The 26,110-nt window shown below is 49.4% G+C and overlaps 1 protein-coding gene across 1 annotated transcript; it reads left to right on the plus strand.

Moving 5' to 3' along the window:
• The first annotated feature begins 331 nt into the window (after positions 1-331).
• On the plus strand, positions 332-25,904 carry LOC122710059 (protein CEPU-1-like). Its single transcript, XM_043927502.1, has 7 exons — positions 332-559; positions 618-891; positions 9,760-9,897; positions 10,280-10,400; positions 10,861-11,012; positions 11,903-11,929; positions 25,804-25,904. The coding sequence occupies exons 1-7, from the start codon at positions 332-334 to the stop codon at positions 25,902-25,904; spliced, it is 1,041 nt and encodes a 346-aa protein (XP_043783437.1).
• Positions 25,905-26,110: the final 206 nt, after the last annotated feature.

Here is a 26,110-nt window from a genome sequence, read left to right on the forward strand (position 1 = left end):
CCTGGAGTGTGGATACGGAGAGTCCTTGACAAAAAGTTTCCAAGGGCCCCCACCCTGCAGGAAGCGCCCCTGTGCCCTGAGCAGAGGCCTCACCCGCTGAGCACTGGCTCCGCGCCCTCCCCTCTCAGCCCGGTCACAGCTGAGCACCTGAGCCGCACTATCTCCCTGCGATGCTTCAGAGCCGGGTCCGAGCTCCACGAAGCGGCCACCAGCTCCGGCGTGACCTGCCTGCCGAGTGCTGCTCGGCTTCGTGGCTGTTTTGCCTGGGAGCGAATCGAAGTATTTCAGAAATATTAATGAAGGTGATAATTAGCACCACTACCATGCAGCCATGCCCTTGGGAACTACCATGGGAAGAGAGAATAAAGGCGAGAAGGAAAGAGAAGAGAAGAAAGGGAGGACGCGGGAGGAGTCAGGCTGCATCAGAGCTTCATCTGCAGAAACCAGGCTGCGCTCTTCCTCCAGGGAGCTGGGAAAGGGCGGCCACAGCAGTTCCACACCGGAAGGCCCAGGTCTGGCTTCTGACCCTCCAGGACTGCGGGCCCTGAGCCCCAGCTGGGTGTCTCCCTGGAGCAGGCAGGGCTGACCCTCACTCGGCCCCTCACCCTGTTCTCCAGGAGGAGACGGAGCTGGTGTCCCAGGAGCTGCAGGATTGCAGAGTCCGGGGGACTACTCTGCATCCTGGCCCTGCATCTGCACCCCTGCAGGGTCCGACAGCCCAGTCACCACCTCTCGCTGGCTGTGAAGGTGTGTGTGTTAGTGCAGCCCAGAGTCGGGCACGGGCAGCGGCCCTGGTACTGGAACCAGACGCAGGCTGTTCTGTGGGCCAGAAGGCAGGGGCCACAAGGATTATCATCCAGACCAGCGTGGCGTTGAGAGCCGAAACGAGCAGTCAGTAATTACAGTGGATAACAGTGTCAACTGTCCAGGCAAACCTAAGAGTACCTATAAAAATAGGCATATACCCACCTATAAAAATAACAAAGGCCTTGATGGCATTACTATAGATACACATCAGTCCCAGGGAAATGAGCATGGCAGGTGGGGTGGAAGGAAAGTTTTAAGTCCCGCCACAAAGCAAGTGAGAAGTAAAGCATTTGCTATGATGTTGCTCTATTCTCAGAAACAATTTCTGGCTTCCTTGGTGGTCCAGTGGTTAAGAATCCACCTTGCAATGCAGGGGATACCGGTTCGATCCCTGGTCTGGGAAGATCACACATGCCGGGGGGCAGCTAAGAGACTGCGGACCAGCACTGCTGAGCCCATGCACCCTGGAGCCCATGCACCACCACAAGAGAAGCCCCTGTAATGAGAAGCCAGGCATTGCAACGAGAGAGGAGCCCCCACTCACGGCAGCTAGAGAAAGCCCGCGCACAGCAACCAGCACACAGTGCAGCCAAAAAATTTTAAAATAAATTAAAAATTAAAAAAAGAAAGAATTTTCAAGGGGTGGAGAGTAGGGGAGGGACAGAGAGGGAGTTTAGGATCAGCAGATGCAAGCTATTGTATACAGGATGGATAAACAAGGTCTTACAGCACCGGGAGCTACATTCAATATCCTGTCATAAACTGTGATGGAAAAGAAAAAAAGAAATCATTTGAAGATGTTGGATGCTACCTGTCCCCCACAGATTCCTACCCTGGAGCTTTGCTCTGAGCTCAAAACATCAGTTTGTCAAAGTGCCCTCAGGAAACTCACTGGTTGTATTGGCCCAGGGCCTTTCCATTCCTGCAAAATATGGTATTCTTTGAGAAACAGGGTCTGGGTTACCGGAGGTGCCTGCTTAGGTTAATGCAGGCAAGGTCAGGTTCAGCTTTCTGAAAACATATATAAATGAAAGAAGCAATAGGTCATTCAGTGCCTTCATCAGATTTTTTTTTAAGCAGTAGTTTATTTAGATTAAAGCACAGAATTCATTTCACTTGGTAGTTGTTAACACTGAGATAACCCTGTTGGTTCAGAGTGCAAATAATAGTAATACAAGAGGAAAACATGGAATAAATAAAAACTTTCCAAGTGTCCTTAATATTTTATCAGTAATGTAGCTGTTTAAGCTCTGCTTTTGAAAGTGTGATGATTTTTTTTCTTCAACCTCTATGTTTCGGTCTGAACTATTTATGTGTATTTATATTTAGACACTTTTTAGAATATAAATGTTAGCTATGTTTTGAATCCATATCAGGCAACCTGTTCTGGAAACGGATTCAAGCTTCCGTCCTCAGCCATTTGTCTGCCTGTGTGTGAAGTCCCAGCTTCCCGCCTTCTGCATCCCCCTTCTCTGGGTCTCTGTCTGTTTGTCTGTCTGTCTTCTCTCCCTGGCCCACAATCCAAACTCTCCTTTAAGGGGACTGGGTCACATCCTCACAGGTAGCCTGGCTGTTTATGCATCACTCTTTGTGGCCCCTTCCCTCTGGGTCAACAGTGTCATCTAGTTTCCAAAACTCTCTGATGATCCCTGATTCTTCCTACAGCTAGTGAACGCATCTCAGCAAGAGAGCGTCCGTAAAACCAAGCCAAGCACACATCTTGGGCTGTGAGTTCGTCACACTTTTGTTTAAGTCCAGTGTGGGGAAGGGATGAAGCTGACAGTTGGGAGTCAAGGCTGGCTGGGCCCTCCATCCATCCACACTTCCTGGTTGGAAGACAGAGGGGAGCTGGGTGCCTGCAGGGTCGTAGGGAGAGATCGGGGGTGGGGAAGGCTGGAAGTGTGCAGAGGAGATGAGCAGAGAGAGCAGATCTAGTGAAGACAGAGTCAGTGGGGGGCAAATTCAGGGGTTCAAACCCCCAGCCATCATGTGCAGAGTGATCAGAATTCAGCCTGACCAGTCTCACAAGGAGGTCACACAAGTCAGGGTGTTGTTCCCTCTCTGTGTGTCTGCAACTGAGAGCGGATGAGGTGGGGAGTGAGTGCTGAGGTTCTCAACTGCTGACCTTACCCTGGTTCCCAACTCAAGCACGTTCTAAGGTTTCTATCCTTCAAAAGAAGGAGGCTGTTGTGTCAGGAGGTGTGTGATGGAGAAGGACGCCAGGAGATCCCTAGGAAGGAGGAAGAGACCCTCTTCCCAATCTGTGGATTTCTAGAAGGCGGCTCCTCCGTCCCCTCTCCCACGGAATCACTCTTACTCCCCCCATGGAAGATGGGGGACTGGGGCAACTGTGAGGTTATTTGCTCCAACAGCTAGACAGGGACAAGACCGTCACCTCCCAGTGAGGGCTGATTTCCATCACCTGATCTACTCTGCTTGGGTCTAAGGAGTCCTCCTAACCCAGACTCTTTATTTCAAGGCAGCCCTTCTCTCAGGTCCAGTCTGGGGCCTGCAGTCAGCCCTTACTCAACTTGAGTTCTTGCATTGTACAAGTCCAGTTGTCTTGAGTTCGCAGGGAGAAAGGCAAGACCCATGTCAGCCTTGCATGCCGAGCCCAGACTATAGACCAGCTTGACAGCCACCAAGTTGGTGTTTTCACCTGCTCAGGGCTCATCTTCTGTGATTCTGTTCTTTGGACCAGAATCCTGGAGAGAGAAGGCCGAGTGACATGATTTGGGCACACATCCCCTCGTGCACCCCTGACAGTGTCTGCCTTGTCCGGAGCACTCCCAGGGACTGAAGCAGCGGCAGGGGCTTCAGACACAGCGCCCCCTCTGCCCCTCCCGCTGAGGTGACCTGGTTCCAGACCCCGAGGGCAGGGTTTCCAGCAAACACACAACCTGCCCGTCAACCCACACTTTTTCCTAAGCGTGCAGCACTCCTCACAGGAGTAGGATCAGCTCTTTGATCACTTGCATGGCTACCCAGCCTTGGTGAGTGGGCAAGGGACTGTTCATTCTCCGGGGTCAATCAGAAAGCCTGGTGGGAGCCTAGCTGATCAGCAGCAGGCATGGGGTCATCGGGGCATTTGACTCCACGTTTCCAAGGTCGGTGACCTTAGGAATCGTCCATAATAGCCCCTCTTGCTGGGGAGCCAGGAGACTAACTACTGGCTTCTCCGGAAGCCCTGCCACATGAGTCCAGTGCCCTCAGGGTGACCCCCTCCCACCATCTTTCCTCCGGGCATGGCTCCCCGCCCCTCGCTTTCTTGCCCATCTGCATTCTCCTTTCTTGGCGGTTCTTTCCCCAAGCCCACGCCTCCCTGGGCCAGTGCCTCCTAACCTCCATCATCACCCCTCCTGCTCTCTTCCTCCAGGGCATCCTCCCCCCCACCACCCCCGCGGCGTGTACCACACGAGTCACCTCCTGACAGGTCTCCTGGCCAGAGCTGTGACAGGTGCTGGCGTTTGCTTCACAAAACATCTTCCCCAGATAGAACAGCAGCTTCCTGTGGCCGAGGAGGGGGCAAGGAGGGGCTGGGGGCCCCTTGAGGGTGGCTTTTCATCATTTCAAAGGGAGAAGCCAGGCAGCATTTTGCCTCCCAATGAGGACAATTTCTTGAATGATGTGAATAGTCTGGCAAAGGAATAGGCCGCCCCCTGGAATCATCCTTGGGGACATTCGCGTGGAGGGAAAGATATTCTGTCAGGGACCATCATCAAAAAAAGTGGAAGGCTGAAATCTCTGACCCCTGCTGGTACTTCCAACTCTATAATTCTAAGGACTTGGCTGTGGAAGAAGAAGGGGAAATTGGGCCAAGAGTGACGGCTGCAAACCAGCAGGCTTGGAAGGACGGGATGTGGAGGGAGAAAGAAAGAGGAGTGGGTCAGGAAGCTCCTAGATTTTACCCTGAATTTTCTCTTTGAGCCTTTCATTCCTGAACACCCAGGTTTCTTCTTCCATCTCTAATAAGTCTTCCTGACCCACCATCCCTGACTTGAGAGTCCAAAACAATTAAGAATGGAAAAATTGAAACTGAAAAGAAAACGTTTAAAGTATTCCAGTTCTCGGCTCATCAGCGGTGGACTCCCCAAGGTCAAGGACCTTGCCTTCAATATCCTCTCCACCTCTTGGCTTCTTATCCATCACCTCGCTCATCATAAGGATGAGTAAAATAGCTGCAGGTGACATTAGGGACAGAAGGCCGGACCAGGGACCTTTCTTCCTGGGGTGTGTCTGCTCCGCCTCCCTCTGTTTCTGAGATGGTGCCGGCCCTGCTGCTGGGGGTTACACGTTCCTTGTTCTCTGTGCCTGTTATGTCAGAATGTATATTCCTGCACAAGAGGCTGCCTTGTGCCCATGGAACCGTGGGGCCAACTCAGCCCCTCCCCAGGCACGTAACTTGCGTCTGCAGGGTCCGGGTCCAGGGACCCCCTCCATCCCCTGATAAATGGTCCCATTTGTATCCCTGCAGATCTTAATCTTCCTAATACAGTGAGCTGGACTTTTCTGCTTCGAAGTGTTCCTCTGTGGAAAGAAATAACCCGCATTTTTAATATATTTCTGCCAGTGATGCGAAGCCCACTTCCTTTGACTTCCAATCATGTTATATTTGGCTGTCCCAATGCATAGGGCAGGATGAGATGCCTCTGGGTTACTGGCTCATTTCAGGACCTCTTATCAGAAAGCAAAACGGTGGGGCTGATGTGAAACTCCTATTTTCATATCGTCAGAAAAAAATGCTGTAGTCTTGTAGCCTATCTATTCATTTAAATCTCTCTGACTGTGTCTTTACACCCTTTCCCATGGTACCCAGAGCATCCTGCCTGCAGCCTGGGCATCTCGCCTGCACCCCATCTACCTTTATTCCCTTCCTTACATCGGTGACTCCTTCCTCTTCCTCCTCTCTCTTTTCCTGTCCCCACTCATGTATTTCTCCCTCCCTGTCTCCCTCCCTCTGTCCCCCAGTCAGCAATCTGCCTTACTGGCAGCTAGCAAAGGGAATTCAAGCATTTGTAGCCTCCTGCCCTTTTCTCTGCAGTGTGGAATCAGGATTTTATGTCACAACCAGAATTGCAGAGGGCAGGGAAAGCATTCCACACCGCAGTTTGCCAGGTCTCCAGGCATTTAGCAACCTAGATTTGTTCTGCTTTGCAAATCTCACCCAGTATCCAAAGCAGTTAAGGAAACAGCATCTCCACCCCCTTCTTTGGGCTTGAGGTGGGGACGAATGTCAACATTTTCTTCCTTTTCTTAGCAAAAGTGGTGTTCAAGGTTGCAGGTATTTTGCAGTAAGATCACAAGGACCCAGGGGGAAAGAGAGTTTCAAGGGTCCAGATCCTTAGTGATGACCTGCCAGCAAAGCTCGCAGCTCCAGAGAAAGGGTGCCTTTTGAGATGCAAGCTCCACAAGGATCTCAACTCAAGGGGCAGGCAGTAAATGTCACTGACCAGCCAACCCCTTCACAGACCTAGGTGCACGAGAGAGTCAGAATGGGCTGAGAACAGCACATGGAGGAGAGTGTGGACAAGGGCCAATAGCACGGAAATCCTGAGACACTTAGAAACGGGGGCAGATGGGGTGCAGGCAGAATGCTTTGGGTACCATGGGAGAAATTCTGAACACACATTCAAAAGGGACTTTAAAGAGAAGATAGGCTACAAGACTAGACTGTGTTTTCTGGGAAAACATATGAAAAAGAGAGTTTCACATCTCCCCCACAGGTTTGCTTGAAGACAGAAATGCAGAATCCAAGCCCCACCCTGCACCTACTACATAAGAACCTATATGTAATACATAAAATCTCGGAGGAATTTATGTACCAATTAAAACCCAAGAACCACTTACTTTACAGAACAAACTTGACGAAATTCATTTTCTCACTTAATGAGGCAGTATTATCGTAACGACCCTCATTTTGTGCAAAACACTCTTACTTCCTCCCTTATTTGCTGTCACAGAACAGTCCATGAAAACAGAATAGAGAGTGGAGATAAATTCCCGCGTTCCAGAGGGTGGCCTTGTTGTCCAGCAGCTTCCCCCGTGGAGGACCCGGGTCTCTCCCCTCACTCTGGTAGAAGACACTCACTCGGGGTCCTGTGCAAAGACCCCTATTATCCCCGAAGGTCTCCCTCCCCTCTGTGCTGAATAGCATCACAGATTTTCCTCATCAGGGGCTTTAAGCCATCTGTCTGGTATAAACTGGGCAGCCTGCTGTGGGTCTAACTCATTCTCTCCAAGAAAGGTGGGTCAGTGACCCTGCCAGAGGTTCCTGCCAGGCCCACTGCAGGTAGCTCATCTCCTTGGTTAAGTACAGAGGGGTTAATTACTCTTGGCAAATACACTGCAGTACAATTTGAAAGAATGATGGAGTCTTTATAGGAGAAAGCCATCCTCTCCATCCTGCTATATTTATTCACTGCAAAAATGGCACAGTGAATCTGGAAAGTCATTATGTCTGTATGATTTCACTGTGTGTTTTTTTTTTTTTTTTCCTTAAAGACACTTAGGTTGGTCAATCAGCATCATTTTAATGAATGAGGCAATTTTTATCTTTGTTGTTGTTTAGTCACGACCAGCTCTTTGAGACCCCATGGACTGTAGCCTGTCAGGCTCCTCTGTCCATGGGATTTCCAGGCAAGAGTACTGGAGTGGGTTGCCATTTCCTTCTCCAGGGGATCTTCTCGACCCCAGGGATGGCAAACACGGGTCTCCTGCGTGGGCAGGTGGGTTCTTCACCACTGCACCACCTGGGAAGTATCTTTATTACACATCCTGAAATAAGTGGTTTCAGAGTCCCCTTTGACACTGAGACACTGTTAAGTCTAAGAGAAACAAGGAGACGAGGGTGAGAGAATGTTGACATCCCTCTAATGACCCTGAGGAGTTAGATAGGAGCCAGCCTGGATGATTAAATGTCTGTGGGGTAGAGGGCAGTGACCAGCACCGCCACCCTGGGGTCCCAGCAAACAAGACCCCACCCCGGGACCCAGGAGGCAACTGCCCTGGAGCATCTCCCTCACAATTTTCAAAGTTCTTGTCCAGTGCCTGCGACCAGACTTGCCCGGTAATACCATTCAGAACTGACACCCAGGTCTCAGGCTGGGAAGTGTGGGCTTGCCCCGAACCCCACTTTCCCCTTCACCTCTGTGTCCAGCCACTCCTCATGTGGGTTTGACCAGATTCCCCAAGATCCTGAAACTCTCCCTGTGGGCTTGTCCTGGGGTCGTGTCCACAGGCCCAAGTCCCAGGAGGCTGCCCCGTCCAGTAATTGCTCCTGCTGGCCAGTGATGCAGGATTTCCTTCACAAAATGGCATGAGACTTGGGCTCCCAGGGCGGTGCTCACTTGGAGAGACTCAGTTTGTTTACATGTTGGCCTGAAGCCCCTCACTTTCTGCTGTTGGTCTTGGCAACCATTATCCAGATACTAAAGGCAGAGCCTGGATGGGCGTGCTGAAGTAAGGAGGGTATGGTGGCAAGAAAAGCCAGAAGAGCTGAAAAAAATCAGTGTCCTGGGAAAGGGGTAGGTGGTGGGAATGTCCCAAGACTTCTATGTCAGCAGAATCAGGATGCCAAAGCACCTGCCTGGTGTCTGCCCATCAACTCCCTCAGCCCCGACATCCTCTTCCTGCCCCAAACCCATTGTGGACCCAGACTTGGCTGATTGAGCGACCATTGGATTAGACATGCTTCTATGGGTTTAGAGAAAATTTACAACACATTTTTATCGTCCTGAAAACTAATTCTGCTCTCCTGCCCGGAGCACAAGAAGGAATCAAGTATCAGGCTTATAGGAAATGCAAATGGATGTACTTTCTCCTTGGCCCTTGGGTGGGCTGGGTTTTTAAAGGAGCCTGATGCTTTGGTAGATGCAGGACAACAGAGGGTCTGTCCTCTTTGCACTGAGCCACGAGAAGTGGAATGAGGAATGAGGCAGAGGCAGATCGTTGCAAGAGTGTGTCATGGTGGCTGCAAGCAATGTCAGTTTCTCAGCCCCAGAATATTTGGGGTCATGAATTGCAAGTTTCACAAATGCCTGGAAATAAGAGGTGCAGGTTCATTCCCTGGGTTAGGAAGAACCTCTGGAGGAGGGCATGGCAACCCACTCCAGTATTCTTGCCTGAAGAACCCCATGGACAGAGGAGCCCGGTGGGCTACAGTCCATGGGGTTGCACAGCGCTGGACACGACTGAAGCCACTTAGCACGCACACAAGCAAAGCCTCCAGAATGCCCCACAAAGCTGGGTATTAAAATTATTAAGTACCCTCACCCTAGGTTCGAGTAACCAGAGCTCTATCCTTTGGGGCTTTCAGAGTTATTTTATGTTGGCAAATGTTTATTGAGCACCTACTACGTAGCAGTCAAGAAGCGTTTCCTCATTCGTTCATTCTCCGTTTTGTCTTCCCCAGGACGTTTGAAACCAACCAACTCTTTTGTGTCTGTTTCTACCAAAATGTTAATCATTCTACAAGTCTTGGTAGTTTGTATTCTGTGTATAAAGGCATGTAGTACACGGTGAAAATGTAGTGAAAACTGAAGATGTCCATATTCACATACCCTAAACTTATTCCCACATTTAAAAATTATGTTGCTGACCATGACAATTCTCTTTCAAAATAGCAAAGCTTATTAAAGTGCTACAGCATTTCACATGTACTCTCTTAGTTAATCCTCATAATAATCATATTTAAAAAATGAATGATATGCCCTTCTTTAACAAATGATCTGAAAAGTTAAAGTGACTTGGACCCGAATGTATTGACCCAAGATTTAATCAGAGAATTTCTTCAAATACTTTGGGGCCAACAGATGTCTAGAATCCTTGAGTTGAGGTTCAAACCCTATTTTCTGGATTTTCGCATTCCTTCTCCTCTAAATTCTAGATGGAAATACAGTTATGTTGCCAGTCTCACAGTTTCTTGATTGTCTGTGTCTGTTTCTTGCCTCCCAGAAGGCCAGGGCTTTGTGAGTGAGGATGAATACCTGGAAATCTCTGACATCAAATGTGACCAGTCTGGGGAGTATGAGTGCAGTGCCTTGGATGACGTCGCTGCCCCTGACGTGCGGAAAGTAAAGATCACTGTCAACTGTGAGTGGACCCACTATCGGGGAGTCCCAGGGAGCAGAAGGGCATGGGGACGGGCAAGTAATGGCAAGGCCATTTTCTTAGTAGATTCAAGCTGTTTCCAGCAGGAAAACACTGTATCAGATCACTGTGCTCATCACCAGCTCCAGGGCCATGCGGCCTTCCTGTGACTGTCAAAGCTTTTAGCTAATGGGGAGAATTGTTAACTCTGGGTTCATTTGAAGGCTTGAAGACGATGCAGGGGTAAATGCAGTATCTTCAAGCAAGAAGCCCTTTTCCTAAGATAGATGGTTGTTTAGCTGGAGGAGGGGGTGTATACAGCAGGTGACTGTCAACTGTCCTGCCTCTCATCTGTCTTATGGCCTTGCTCCGCATCCCCCCACAGACCCCCCCTATATCTCCAAAGCCAAGAACACAGGGGTCTCCGTTGGCCAGAAGGGCATCTTGAGCTGTGAAGCCTCGGCAGTGCCCATGGCTGAGTTCCAGTGGTTCAAGGAAGATACTAGGTACCTTGAAAGCAGAAATGGGGCGTGTCTGAAGCAGAGCTGATGGGTGATGCCCCATGCAGAAGGAGGGTGATGGAGTCCAGGGGGGAGATATGGCAAAACCAAACTGATGACAGCCTCCGTTATAACAGAGCCTCCTTTTAGAACCAACAACAAACAGCAGAGGAAGTTGGGAAGTGGGAAATGTGGATCGACTTTGTTCCAGAATCTGAGATTGGCTGTAGACGGGGTCATCTTGAAGGACTAGGAGCCCGGGAATGCAGCCTGGGAGTGTGGGCACCTTCCCTTCCCACACCTGATGGAGACTATGATGCTTACGGCTGGAGGGAGAGGGACTGGGTTAGTTGGAGGGAAGGGCTTCATGTGGAGGAGAGTTGTGTGTGAATCCCCAGCCCCATCTTGCCTGCCCCTTCACTCCATGAGTGGAACCAGACCCCCAGTACCTCCTCTTCTTTTGCAGGCTGGCCACCGGCCTGGATGGCATGAGGATCGAGAACAAAGGCCACATATCCACGCTGACTTTCTTCAACGTCTCAGAGAAGGATTATGGGAACTATACTCCTGTGGCCACGAACAAGCTTGGGATAACCAACGCCAGCATCACACTGTATGGTGAGTGCAGGAGGCCTGGACACGGGGCTTGGATGGGCGGGGGAGGAAGGCGAGATCTGCTGGCCTGTGTCCACCCATACTGCTCCCCACGCCACCTTAGATGCGAACACAACCCCACCACCCAACCTGGTCATTCTCAACCTGTGATACTGTGGCGTTTACAAGGCAACCGATAGCACCTGGTCTATCATGAGGCGAGCTTTGCGCCTTACAAAAGGAGTGAACCGAATTCTGAACCAAGTTGGACAGTGGTTGCCTTAATCAAGATGGAACCATGGAAGAGTTCAATTTGTAGTACTGTCTATTGGTCTGAGGAGTTAATCAGATTTAATGCTAAGATGCCTTACAGGAAGAGTGTATGATTCTAAAGGTTCTAGTCGCACTTGTAAACCAGGTCAACTCTGCCATCCTGACCCTCATGTTGACTGCATGTCATGTTCTCATTCATCGGAATGAACGGAGAAAGAGGCTGGTCCTCATCGGGACGTCAGCTGGGACATCCATCCCTTCTCTGAGGGTCGCCCCCTCCCATATGGGGTGAGGGGGCCCCAGAGCCCCGACTGGCCCGCTGGGAGCCCTCATCCCGCCTTCCCTCCATTCTCACACTGCTGTGTCCATCTCCTCGTGTGACATTTCACCCCACCGGCCAGGCCCAGCTTGTTGTGATGGTCCGTGTGTTTATGTGCGTGTGTATTTGCTGAGATTTGGCGAGAGGGAGCTATCTGGTAAATAGGAAGGAAAGGTGTTCCTTGTTCATATGGACCTCAGCCCCCGAACAGCTTTCAGCATTGACGTGAAGGGAACTTTGTCCACCAACCATCTGAAATGTGTGATCTGTGTCTCTTGTTTTCTCTCTGCATTGTGTGTACATTGTGCTGTGTGTGTCTTAGAAATAAGCCCCTCATCAGCAGTGGCAGGTGGGTACCGCATGTTCCTTCACTCCTCTGCCTGCCTGAATGCCTATGCTTTTGACCTTAAGCCTCCTTCCAAGATAGGCTTGCCTGCTCCTTCCCCTGACTTGTTCTCCTTACTGGATAGACTTCGGGGGGCTGGTCTGCACACTTTAGGTAACAAACATGTGGAATATGATGGCTTTTGTTGTTGTGGTTGAGTCACTAAGTTGTGTCCGACTCTTTGTGACCCCATGGACTGTAGCCCCCCAGGTTCCTCTGTTCATGGGATTTTCCAGGCAAGAGTACTGGAGTGAGTTGCCATTTCCTTCTCCAGGGCATCTTCCCAACCCAGGGATTGGATCTGCATCTCCTGGGTTGCGGGTGGATTCTTTACCAGGGAAGCCCATGATGGCTTTTACACACATACATGTGAAACATCGTTATCCGTTTCTGGAGAAGGACTCTCCAAAATGATAAACTTCCACTTGGTGGCTTTTAACAGGGATGTGTATTCTATTTGTATGTGGCACTAGCAGAACCCAGCCCAGACACGAAATGGCTTATTAGATGATTGTCTTCCTAGGGAAGTCACCCTACTGTTGCTTAGTCACTAAGTCGTGTCTGACTCCCTGTGACCCCATGGGCTAAAGCAGGCCAGGCCTCCTTGTCCCTCGTGATAATTTCTTCAGCCCAAAGCAAAAAGGGCTAATGACTTAATTCTGAAAACTTCATTTTAAGATATGAGTTCTTGGGTCATGTTCATAATGATCATCATAATATCTACCATTTACCAAATATTAACTGGTTTCCATGCATCATGCTAGTTTTGTGCAAGACAGGTTATTAGTCCATTTTAAAGACAGGTAAGAGGAGGACCCCAGAGGCTAAGTGACACTGAAGTATATGTAGCTAGTGAAGGGGTGTTGATGAGACCCAGACCAGACCCCTCCTCAGTGCTGGAAGGTTTACCAGAGGACATGACACAAGGGCACATAGACACAGACACACACACACACACTCTCACACTCCCAGGCTGAGCAGAAGCCCCCACACAGCCCTCCGTATTGAGGACCAGTCTCAGCCACTGAGGACATGGTGACTTGAATTGTCCAGACAGGAATCAGCCCTGACCTGCTCCTCTCCCAGCTCTGTGTCTGCCGCTTTCACAGCCCATGGCTCTGCCCACACCGTGGTGTCTGCGAATGTCCATGCCTTGGTGTTGATAAAACTGAGGGCAAAGAGCGAGGTTGGGGTGCTGCCCTGCACTGACTCTGCCATGTCCCTGTGAGCTGGTGGGGCTGCCCGTGGGGGTGTGGCCGGCAGGAGGACCCCAGGACTGACCACTAGAGGTCTGGGTGCTTGTACCCCTGTGCTGTGAACTCGGGAGAGAGGTATGTCTCAGCCGAGGACAGCAGCTCGTGGAGATGAAGGATATATTCACCTGCCAGTGCTGCTATAATGAAAGAGTGTAGGCTGGGACAGCAGAAATGGATTTTCTCACAGTTCTGGAGGCCAGAAGGCCAAGGTCAGCCAGGAAGAGCTGTTGGCTATACTGGATGGGGGTGCTCTTCCTGGCTTGTAGATGCCAGCTTTGTTCTCATATGTCTTTTCCTCTGAGAATGCTGGGGACGGGGGCATGGAGATGGCCAGAGATGGGGAGGGAGGGCTCCCTGGGGTGTCTTCTTATCATTCAAACACTAATCCTATCGATTGGGGCCCTACCATTATAACCTCATGCTAAGTCACTTCAGCCCTGTCTGACTCTTCGTGACCCTGTGAACTGCAGCCTGCCAGACTCCTCTGTCTTTGGGATTTTCCGAGAACTGGGTTGCCATGCCCTCCTCCAGGGGATCTTCCCAACCCAGGGATCGAACTCACATTTCTTACATATCCTCCATTGGCAGACAGATTCCTTACCACTAGCACCCCCTGGGAAGCCCATTATAACCTCACTTGACCTTAAACACTTCCTTAAAGGTTCTGTCTCCAAATATACATCAGGAATTAGGGCTCCAACATGTGAGCTTGGGGACACAGTTCAGCTCATGGGAAAGACATAGCTTCATACCCCAGGGCATCCAGCCACATGAAGCCCAGGTCAGCAGTTAGCCTGTTTGAACATTTTCCATTTCCATCTCCCATCTTCTATGTAATCTGAACACATTCTTTTAGAGGACCATTTGAGCATTTACACACCATCTGCTCACACACCCCCAAACCAACACACAGACATGCCACATCCCCAGGCGTGCATTGGTGTCTGCCCTCAAGGACTGTGAGCTGGGTTTGTGGGGACTCTGGGCCCTGAAGTGATGTGTGAATCCATCACAACACACACTCATAACAGACCTCTCACACAAACATCTTTCATATAGTTTCTGCCTACACCTACAGAATACAGGAAAGTGAGATGAAAGCAATCTCAAACGAAGGCAGAAGACACAGGCTATGGAGGCAGTGGGCTGAGACAGGAAGTGCTTAGAAAAAAGGAGAGACAACCCAGGTCGGCGGGTGATGCTCAGAGGTGAATCAGTGGCCGGTGTTGATGTGGGGTGTTTCCCTCAGTCATCACCAGTTGCTGCTCCTCCAGAGGCCACACAGACGGGACAGGTGACCAGCAGCATGCCAGCTCAAAGCAGCATTTCAGATTGTCCACTTTGCTCAGCCCCAGGGCCACTGTCAGGACTAGAGGGACAGCAGAAGGTAAAGAACAGATCAACACGGAGATGGAAGGGGAAACTGGGTACCAGGTCTGACTCTGGCACACACCATGATGCCCTCTGCTCCATGGTTGCCTGTAAAATGTAAGAACAGGAAAACACACACACACACACACACACACACACACACACACACACACACACACACACACCAGGCTTCCTTCTTGCTTTCTAAGTCCCTATTCTGAAAAAAAAAATCAAAAGGAAACTAGGGTCAGAAGCAGATCTCCAAAGCCTGACGTCCATAACCTTGGGGATGGTAGCAGCTGTTCTGATTATTGAAAGCAACTTGCTGGAAGTATCTGTAAGCTTCTTGGAGTAGATGAGGCCTGCAAAGGCCACTCGGCCCTGACATCCTAGAGCCTTGCCAGGACCGCATGCAGCCGGGGTGGCTGAGCTTGGTGTGCTGGGCACACCTCTGCCCCTCGAGGAAGTCACTCACTTTCTCTGCACTTGCCAGCCCATTCTTCCTCTGCTGGGTCTTGGGCAAGAACCACCCCCCTCCCTGTCCTTAGGGTGCAAGGAGGGAAGATCTGAACTTGATTACATCCGGCACTGCAGAGACTGTGAGGCATGCAATGAGCCGTGTGAATGTCTGGATTGGAACTGGCGGGGGAGAGGGACAGGGAAGCAAACAAAGCCGGGAAGGAGGGGACGGTGCAGAGAGGAGAGCAGATTCATCTGTGAAATTGCAGCAACACCAACGAGGGGCTCTGAGTTAAGTACCAGGACTAGGGACCACTCCTCAGAATCTTGTCCTTGCATAGGAGAATGGCAAAGTATTCCAGTGAAGGCAGCATCTGGGCTCAGGAGTTTTTTCCCTCAGGCAAAGTCTCAGTCCCTCGGAGCAGCCTGGAAGACAGTCTACCTCCCCTGCCCCCGGAAGCCATGAGGACAGAATCTCTGTTTTCTTTTGCTAATGGCATTCCTCCAGAATAAACATACATGTCAGGCTGGCTCTTCAGACTGGATTTTCTTCAACTAGAGGCAGCCAGACAGCTCTTCTGTGCTCTGGCCGGCCTCACCTAGGGCAGCCTCCGGAAAGCTGGCCACAGCCTGCCCCCCACCCCCTCCTCCATAAAGGCCCCCAACATCCTCACCTTCCCCAGGTGGCTCCAGGTGCAACCTGAGGGCTGGGCAGAGGGGTCGAGGATCCGGCATCTCCTCTCCCTTCGCCTCCAGTCCGGACAGTCAGCCCTCAGCCTCACAGCCCGTTCCCCCCAAACACCCAGACTCCCCTTGGCCCCAGACGTCCTGGCCCCAGCCCCCCGCTTCCATCTTCTATGATGCACGCACGTGGCTCTCTTCCTCCCTCTCCATCTCAGCCTGCATCTAGCCCCTCCACCGTCTGCCCAGGGGTGTCATCACAGCAAGAGGGGTAGGGTATTCTGTGTCCTCGGGCGTCTTTGAAGGGAACCCTATCTTAGCCCTCAGACCTCGCTTCGGGTGCTTCAGAAATGCTGTTCCGTGGGCCTGGTCCCAGAGTCATTGAATGAAAGTCTCCAAGGAGCCCTGAGGATGTGCTCCGTGGGCAGGTCTACCTGGGAGCCCAGGGCCCCCGGGAGCCGGCTGGTCTCTGGGCAGCTGTCTGGGAGCTTCCCGTCTGTGTCCCTAACTCTCTCCTCAGTTCTGAGTCAGAGGCCGCTCTGCCGCCTGAAAGTTCCATCAGGGCAAGCTCCATCTTTCTCTCTCTGGCACCTCCTCCTCTGCCCTGCAAATGTACACCTTATCTTCACACCCAGCCCTCACTCCAATCTCTGAGGTCATCCTGACTTTTCCCTCCCACCACCGCTCACGCCTGTCAGCTCACAGGTCTGAGAAAGCAGGCCCCAGCCACACCCCTCCCACTGCCTCTGCCCGCCCCCTTCACTCACCCCAGAGCAGGTGCCATGTCTAGTCGTGAGCTTCTCTTACGGTGTGTGGGTCCCTTTGTCCTTGGTAATCTCTGCAATCTGCCACTTCGGGACCCCAGTGACCCTTCCCAAACTCAGAGTCAACCTGCTCACCCCCTGCTGAAACCTGCCTCCCAGAAAAGCCTGAGATCAACCTCCATCGTGTCCCCACGTTCCCCGTGGCCTTCTCTGCACCCACCACGCTAGACAACCCCCTCCGTTGCCTGGGACCCTGGATCCCACTGCACATTCCAGCTTCTGTCCATCAGCAAATGCTTGCTTAGAGCCTAGTATGCGCCAGGAATTAGATTCAGATTGAGGCATGGAGGGGAACACACTTCTCAACCTTGTACAAGCAAGTAACCAGGCGTTTACAATAGAATATAGAACACAAGTGCTACCTCAGCAGAATAAAGAAGCTACTGGCTAGTAGGTGTTGGCCAGACGTGGCTTTAGACAGCTCAGAACCCTCTGAGGAAGCTATGTCTGGAGCTCAGAGGATCTGAGCCATGTGACTGAATTCCTTCCTGCCTCAGATAGAAAGTGGAAGGATGCCCTAACATTAGGTTCTGTACCCAAGTGTGTCTGGCCTTAATCCTGTGCTTGTTTCTAACCCATAGTACCCAGTCTCTTCCAGTGTGTTGTAGGGTCACAGAAGGAAGCATTTGACTCTTCTATGCCTAAGTTACACTTACCTTTGAAGTGTCTCCTTAATGGTACCCCATCTACCAAGCATTTCTGAGTCCCACTTAAGAATCATTCACCCATCGTTTAGATTTTCCTGATAGTTTACCTTTAGGCTTGTATTTGTTGCTACACTGAAGGATATAGCCCTGAACCTTGTAATAGTTATTGTCCAGTAATTTATTAATCCTGAGTGGATTAATAAATATATCTTCCAGTCAACAGTGAGTCCATAACAGCCTCCATAAAGGGTGAAAATCTTCACTATCCAAAGGGAGGACAAATACTTTAATGGTCTTGTAGTTTCCCCCCACCACCCACCAAAGAAGCCAAATCGACATATTGTTCTCACACTACCCCTTGCATTCCAGCCCCCCCCCCCAATATGTCCCAGTTCTAATTTGAAAATAAGGGTCCCCTCCAACCGGGTCTTCCTTGTAAGGGAGACAATGTAAGGGAATGTAAGGCAATGTAAGGAAGACATCCTGACCAACTGTTGAAGAAGGTGCTCATCAAGTGGTTTCTTCTTGCAGAGACATCCGAAGCTGCACATGCTTGCCCATTTCCTGCTGATAACATGTATGATTTTTATTTTCCAAATCCACTATTTAAATCCAGGTGGGAGGGAATGGGTCAGAGAGAAATGTTAATGCTTCTGGCTGGTGGCAGCAGCAGCAGCATTTGTATTTTCCCCAACCTGCAAAATGTCAACATATTAGGGGAAAAATATGCAGACATTTCACATTTCATTCCTGATGAGGCTCCTTGTCACTCCCTCTCACCCTGCTCCCCTCTGAATCACTGACATCTGGCCGTTAGCCCGAGCATTTAGGCTTTAACACAGAGTGCCTGGCTATGCTGATGTCAGCATACGCTGGAGCTTCTGGTTCGGCATAGACCAGAGCCTCGCCTCTTTCAGGGCTGTGATGAGCTGATGGGTCTGAATTAACTTCTGCTATGAACTTCCTAGGCCGTGGGCTTTGTGGGAGCGGCTGCTGTCTTGGCCTCTTTATCCCCATGCCTTCCCAGAGCCGTGAAGCCTGGTTCATCTTCCCTGCAGAACAACACCAGGCCCTGTTTCTGCTGTAATTACAGACAATGGAGGAACAGCATCCTTTGATAGCAAGTTATGCGCCTTCATCAGCCAGCCCTTCTGAAAAGAGGTTTACGTTTCCCCAACAAGAGTAACACACTCATTGTCTAATTAGATTTCCTTGCTCCTCTTTTAATCACCAAGAACATCATTATCTTTTTGGTTCCTCATTAGGAAGGTCACATAGTTCACACTCATAAAACTCATCTAAATTTCAGAACAAAAGTGTATCTTCTTAGATTTCAGATGCTTCCTTGATCTCACTGTGCTATTACCAAGTTTAACTTGCCCGTGTTTTTTTTTTTTTTTTCTTCTTTTTTTCCCCTTAATGTGATGACCATACTACCACCTGCTATTTTAACAGTATTACAGCTGCAGCTTGCTATCGAATTTCCTGCTGAAGAACTTCTCCCGGTTTCCATTGCAATCACAGGAAGAAAAAGGGGGTCGTTTCAATACCTTTCTCGCTTGTAATGGACCCTCCAGTTTTTCTTTTTATTTTTAAATTATGAAAGTGTGATAACACATTTACAGGAGACCTGGAGAATACAGAACAAAGTATACATAGTTCCACTATATACTACAGTTTTAAGTAAATAAGGTTTTTAGTTGGAGTTTCAATATCAAACTCTTGAGAATTCATTAATGAATACACAGGGAATTAGAAGGATATAGTAGACCTGAAAAGCACTGTGAAACACTTCAACATAATTAAGATTTATATAATTTTCACATAACAGTAGGATATAAATTCTATTCAAGTTCCCATAGACTATAAACTAGGAGACACTGGAACATATCCAGGGACATAAAACAAGGGGCAAAAATTTCATGGTCTAAAGGTATTGAAATCATACAGAGTCTGTTCTCTTATCGCTGTGCAATTATGCTAGAAATCAATATCAAAAGACATTTTAAAATAACCCACGTATTTTCAAGAGAAATGTGGCGTTTACCAAGAGAGATCTTTGACTTAGCCATTGAAAGCCTCAATAAAGTTAGAAGGCTGAAAAAACAAAGAGGATGATTGCAGAGAAGAAAGCATCTAAATGAAAAATTAATATCAAAATGAGAAATTAATGTCAAAGATACTTAAAAAAAAACATGTATCTGGACCCTTCCATTTTTAAGCTTCAAAATCTTTTGCAGGGCAGGATCTCATCCATAAGCTTATGTAGTTTGCTGGGAGCTTTGTGCTGAGTTTGGGTGCTTTGATTTCTAACCCCTGTTTCTCCAGAGTGTGATCAGCCTGCCCTTGAAGTCAGCCACTCTTGTTTTCCAGCAAACTGGGTTTGCAGGTTAATTCTATGCTAAGTCCTCGACCAAATTTGCTTTTTAAAAATCTATACGGTATAGTATATTTAATTCAACAAAGTAGGTAGCCTCTCCAAGTGGACTTAATTTTATTCATCTGTTTGTTTGTTGCTTTCTTTATTTACTCGTCTTACCACTTCTGGGCCTCACACATGGCCATAAAAACCTTACCTCCAATGCTGACAACACAGACAGAATGATTGACCTTTCTGATGTTTATCATTTCTGGAATTTATCTCTTGATCATTTCTGTCTCTTTCTCTCTTCTGTATGCCCAGGATTAGCTCATTTTGGTCTGCATATGTCCCCAAGGTATTTAGTTGTCATGTATGTCATTCATGGTTGATTTTGTGGCTTTGTGTCTTTGTCTGGGCTTTTATTTTCAAAGGTACTCAACAACAGGAATGAAGGAAGCAATACATTTTTAGCGATAAGGAGGGTGAAATGAGGGGAAAGGGCATAGTAACATGTTCTCACTTTTAGTTTATCCCTGAAAAAAATATGTAATGAAGTCTGATGTTTATAAGAGTCATTCTGTTGGACCGAGTCATTATTAAGGGTAAACTAAGAGTTCTCGAATGTGGGGATTTCCCAGATAAAGAGATGGGCTTCTAATTATACCTCCTGAGGGTAACTGGCCTTCCCCGAGAAGCCTTAACCTGTGGTTGAAGCCACCTTTGGTCTTGTGAGGAGAGACCAGTCACTTGCTTGCTAAGCCAGAGTCACGTTTGCTTGGCAACTATCTTTGAGAATCCAGTGTACACAGAGTGTCTTTATTTAAAACATGAGCCCCACCAAAGATGCTCCTAGTTCTTTAATCCAGTAGTTATTCATCCTTTACTTAGTCTCAGTGATTTTATATGCCATCTGAACTCATCCTCAGAGCATCCTTGCACAGACAAAAGCACCTCCCCACAGAGTTCATACATGAAAATCACTGCTTCAGAGATGCTAACCATCTCGTCCAAGTCATCATGCTACTTCCTGCTAGAGAACTTGCACGTGGGAGCTCAGCGTGGTGCCCTGTGGTGACCTAAAGTGGGGGAAGGGGGTGTGGGTGGAAGGTCCAGGAGGGAGGGGATGTACGTTTACTTATAGCTGATTTGTTTCATTGTACAGCAGAAATTAACACAGCATTGCAAAGTCATTACATTCCAAAAATTTTTTTTTAATTAAAAAACAAAACTTATCCTGCTAGTAAATAGCAGAGCAAGAATTCAATTTCAGTTCTCCCTGACTCCTAAATTTAGTCCTCTTAGACTTTCCAAAAGGCAAGGCGTTCCTGAGATGAAAGGGAGGTTGGGCTGTTTTGTCTCAAAGGGCGTTCTTCTCAGATTCTGTGAAGGATTAAAACATGTTTGTGTTTGTTTATTGGTTTAGGTGAAGACAGAGGACTTCTAGATCCGAATGGAGAATAGGGAGTCTTCCCTGGCAGTTCCACTGCAGGGGGCACGAGTTCAATCTCTGGTCAGGGAACTGAGATCCCACATCACACACACACACACACACACACACACACACAAACCACACATCAGCAACAGCCAAAAACTAGAGGGGGCTCGCTGTGTGCAGGCAGAGGCTTTGCCTCTCCTTCTCTTTGGGATGGTAGCTGGTGCATGACAGGAACAGCACACGGTTCTTGGGCGGACGGCATGGCTGCTGAGGCCAGCGTGGGGTCTGCTTCTCCTCGGACTTGCCGCAGAACTTGTCTTCGGCCCTCTCTCATCGCCCTGCTCAGCACCCCACACCTCCTAGGTCCTCCCAGCCAGTGACCTCTGTCACCCATCTCGCCACTTCACTCTCACCTCCCAAAACCCAGCTCAGCATCAATGTACTTGGAAAAGATCTACCAAATAAGCTAACATTAGCCTCAACTAAGGGCTTCCCCGGTGCTAAGTGATAAAGAACTGGCCTGCGATGCAGGAGCTTCAGGAGACACAGGTTCAATGCCTGGGTTGGGAAGATCCCCTGGAGGAGGAAATGGCAACCCACTCCAGTATTCATGCCTGGAGTGTAACCCTGGTGGGCTACAGTTCATGGGGTCACAGAGTCAGACACGATTAAAACAACTTAGCATGCACAGCCACAGCTAGGCAATGGAAGGTAGGGGGTGTGGACCCATGAGAGCAGTCCTTCCCATGATCTCGTGTCTACTTTCTACCAGATGCCACCCTGACCCCTCCATTTCTTTATCTGAAAACTGCGTTATGAGCCCTGTTTTCAAGGAGAAACTGAAAGTATTTTGAGATCACAGAGCTGGCAAGCCACAGAGTCAGGATTTAAACTCAAGTCGGTCCGAAGCCAAGTCCCAACCATTAGTTGCACTTTTCTAGGGACCAGTGACTTTGACCCCAAAAGGTTTAGGGCTGCGGGGACAAAGCAGTGAGGCCAAGGTGGGGCAGAGGCGTAGAAGTAATCAAGGCAGACAACGCCAATTTGCTGAACAGCACCCATCCACCACTGCTTCTGTATTAAAGCACAGAGAAGCGTTTACCATCAGGTCAGTGACCTTCAGATACAGAAAACCTGCAGGAGAAAGAGAGGGTGGGCCAAATGGAGGGTAGCTATGTAAAATAGATAGCTAATGGGAAGTTGCTGAAGAGCAGAGGGAGCCCCGCCCAGTACTCTGTGATGACCTAAACGCGTGGGACAGTGGGTAAACGGAGGCTCCGGAGGTAGGGGATAGATGCTTACTCATGTCTCATTCACGTTTTTGTACAGCAGAAACCAACACCGTATGATAAAGTAATTATCCTCCAATTTTGAAAGAGAAAACCTATGGGAGATACCCAGCCCAAATTCTCCCCACCGCCTCATTTCCAATAGAATCAGGGTTACTGTGAAGCTGCACTAATGAATCCATTCGCTGCTAAAGGCCTCCGTCTTACATTCCGCCAGCCTGCAATGTGGTGCACACACATGAGCTCTTCTCTGCTTTGAACAAAGCCCAGGAGGTTTTCCTGTGGCCCCTCACTGCACTGGCATTTGTTCCAACTGCCAGATCTCAAATGTGTCCAGGATCCATAGCAAGAAAGCAAGGCTAGTTTAATCTCTGTCCTAGCGGGTTTGGTGAACTCCCTGGCCAGAGCAGCTTGGCCCTTTCTCATACACTGATGGGCCGTAGACACTTCAACAGGAAATTGCCATGTTGTCTGATGCTTAGAGCAGGGCTTATCACACCCACTAAAGAATAAAACTTCCTGCAGCAGCATAGAGAATGAGGCCAAAATAGGGAACGTTAGAGTCTAGGAGTATTTGATGCCCTCTTACTCTCTCAGGAGATGGCATGCTGGCATGCAGAAAGCTGCATGGTGCTGGTCTCGTACCTACTGGAGAAGACCTTCTGGCTGTCCGCCCCCCCACCACAGCCGTCCCTTCTAGAACCAGATACAGAGTGTCTAGCCATTCTGTAACTCCAGACGCTAAGGGAGAAGAGCTCAGAGGTCACCCATCCCAGTCTCCTTTCACTCTGCTGATGGAAGGACCATGGACACAGAGGGGCTGTCCCTCAGCGAGGAATCTCTCTCATAGGCTTTCTATATGCTAAAACCACTCACCTGGTTATGCAAATATTTCTCTGTGCTTTAATACAGAAGTGGTGGGTTGCAGTTATTTAGTGAATTGGTGTGGTCCCATGGTTACTTCTGGAGGAAGGCATGGCAACCCACCCCAGTATTCTTGCCTGGAGAATCCCATGGACAGGCAGAGCCTGGCAGTCTACAGCTCATAGAGTTTCAAAGAGTGGGACACAGCTGAAGTGACTTAGCACACACGCACGCATCCCAGTTTCTGGAGAAACTGAGTCGATTCAGAGGCCATTGTGGCGTGATGCCGCAGTCTCTGAAAAACATGCACAAAAGACCATTTTCCACAGAGAAGAGGTGGAGTTGTGGTCATCAAGGGCACCAGCCTTGTAGACAGAGTGGCTCAGTTCTAGTCCAGCTCTGGGTGTATTATCTTGTGTGGCCATAGGCAGGGCGCTTAACTACGCAGCTCATCAGTTCCCCATCCATAACGTGGGCATACCATAGGGTTTCCTGAAGATAAAACGGGTTAATAGAGGTTCTGCATTTAGAGTCACAACTTGGCACACAGAGAGCACCATATATTATTAATATGCCTTATGGCCATACCCCCAAGCGGGCTGAGCAGGCGTGGTGCCTGCTGGGGTCCTGCTCCTTGGAGAACTCAGCTGGCGTGAACAGTGGCTGCAACCTGCCTGCCTGATCAGCATGAACACCTTACTGCCATTGCCACCTGCTATCGTGATGACTCCTTCTCATTTACCTACAGTTTAATGCACTGGCTTCATTAATACATCTCCTCTCCTGTTTATTTTATCTACATCCAACCTTACGCTGGTAATGTGACATTCCCCCAAAATGCTAAGCCCGCTGGTGGAACTTGGAATAAAGTGATTCCTATAGTAAAGACCCCTGTCTATCTAGCATGGAGCCCACTCAGCAGTTTCTTAAGTTGACATCAGTGTGTAATAAATTAGCAAAACACACGCACACACATATATATATATAAAACTAGTTAATACACATCATATATAGACTTTATATTTTAAATATTCTTTAAAGAATCATACGGTTCTGCATCATCCATTTCCTTTTAAACTCTCTTGAAAATCTCAATCGCTCATCTTTTGCAGAAGACAATATAGAGAATTACCTTGGGCTTCAAACTGGGCCTTTTCCAACTTAGTACATTCTCTAGGCTGGTACGATTCCTTAGGATATATGCCTTGGCTAATGGGGACCCCAGAGTCAGGCCACTTTCTATAAATGTTCATGAAGCCGTTATGGGGACCACAGCAATGGGCTAAGGCCTGGACTCTGCCCTTTTCTGTGAATACTCTATAACCAAAGTACAGAACACTATGAGCAGGACTCTCAAGCTCTCAAGTAAATATGAATTCTTAGTAGATAAGAGAATCGTGTTATGCACTGGAGAAATAGAAGGCATCCTGCTGAGAACCCTGGGGTGGGAACAAATGGAAGCTGGTTGCTGAAGCGAGAGACCCATATGTCCCCTGGCTAAAGGTCAGCATCAACGAGGCCTGGATCCAAGCCATGATACCGACCAGGAAGCTGCGGGGCCTGGGTGCTGTCAGAGGAAACCCGGCTCCACCGGCCCTTTCGTCGGGAGTGCCATTCTTTGCCAAGGAGCCACGTTACCACTAAAGGTGGCCGTGATGCTCTGCCTGTCTTCCCTGCTCCTGCCCTTTGTCGCTGGCCCTACAGGGTTGCCTTTTGAGGACTTTTACTCCTTTGACTAAGACGTAGCTTTGCTTACCCTGGAATCCTCTCTGTTCGCTGGTCACGGCTCTTGCTGATGACCCTAGATTCTTATGCTGCCCAGCAAAGGTGATGGACAGGTGTGGGGGCAGGGCTGGACACTTATCCTTCCGCCCTGGGTCCTCAGGACAGGCGAGGACAACCCCCATGCACACAGTCTGTCTTCTGGAGGAGGATGTAGATAATCGTGCTCTCATCTCGTGTGGAATGTGAGGGATTCAGGAGGGCTATGTCAAAGTGCCAGAGAGAGAGGGAAGAGGAAAGAAGGATGCTCGAGGGAAAGCCCGCCAGGCAGAGGACAGTGGCCGCTAGGTCTGAGTAGGCGGGGTCCTCTCGGTCCCCTCTGGTCATGCGGGCTCGACTGCTGGCTTAAACCCCACCATAGTGTCTAAAATGATGCAGTTAGACAGTAGTTATTCATCTTCCCCAGTGCTCCACAACATCCCAGTCACGCCAAACGAAGAGTCGGCCACGGCAACACCCAGACTCCTGGGTCTCATGAAAGCCTCCCTCCCCCTCCCGCCTCCTCCCGCCTCTCCCCTCCATCCTGACTCTCCTCTCCCCATTCCTCGGCTTCCCCTCCCACCCCTGTCTGTCCTGCACACCACCTCCAAGGTCCTGCTCTGTCCTGTCAGCCCGCAAGTCTACCCCTGCTTTCCCTCTGCCTCTGTGGGTGTTTTAACCCCGGTCTCTGAGAGCAGGCTGCAGGGTCCAGGTGTCCCAGTGAGGAGCCCCTTTGAGTCTCTCCATTTATGGGGACGTGGAAGGGTCAGGGGTCAGGTGGAGGCTGTTCAGAGAGAAGCATGTCTGTGCAGTGCTTGGAGGGGCTGAGGAAGCTGCCCTCTGGGTGTGTGCTAACGCTAACGAGCCTGTCTCTCTTTCCCCTACACAGGGTCTGGAGCCGTCATTGATGGTGTAAACTCGGCCTCTAGAGTGCTCGCTTGCCTCTGGCTATCAGGGACCCTCTTTGCCCACTTCTTCATCAAGTTTTGATAAGAAAGCATAGGTCTTCTGAGCAACGCCTGCTTCTCCATATCACAGACTTCACCTGCACTGCGGAGGGCCAAACAGTTTGGGCTTCTTTTTGTTTCTGTTCCTTTTCTCAGTTTTTGGGTTTTTTTTTTTTTTTTTTTTTGGATTCTTTTCTTTGTTGATTTGATTTTTCTTTCTAGTTTGAACGAGTGGGGTTTGGGGGAGGG

The sequence above is a fragment of the Cervus elaphus genome, chromosome 16 (genome assembly GCF_910594005.1).
Source record: "Cervus elaphus chromosome 16, mCerEla1.1, whole genome shotgun sequence".
Taxonomy (NCBI): Eukaryota; Metazoa; Chordata; class Mammalia; order Artiodactyla; family Cervidae; genus Cervus; species Cervus elaphus.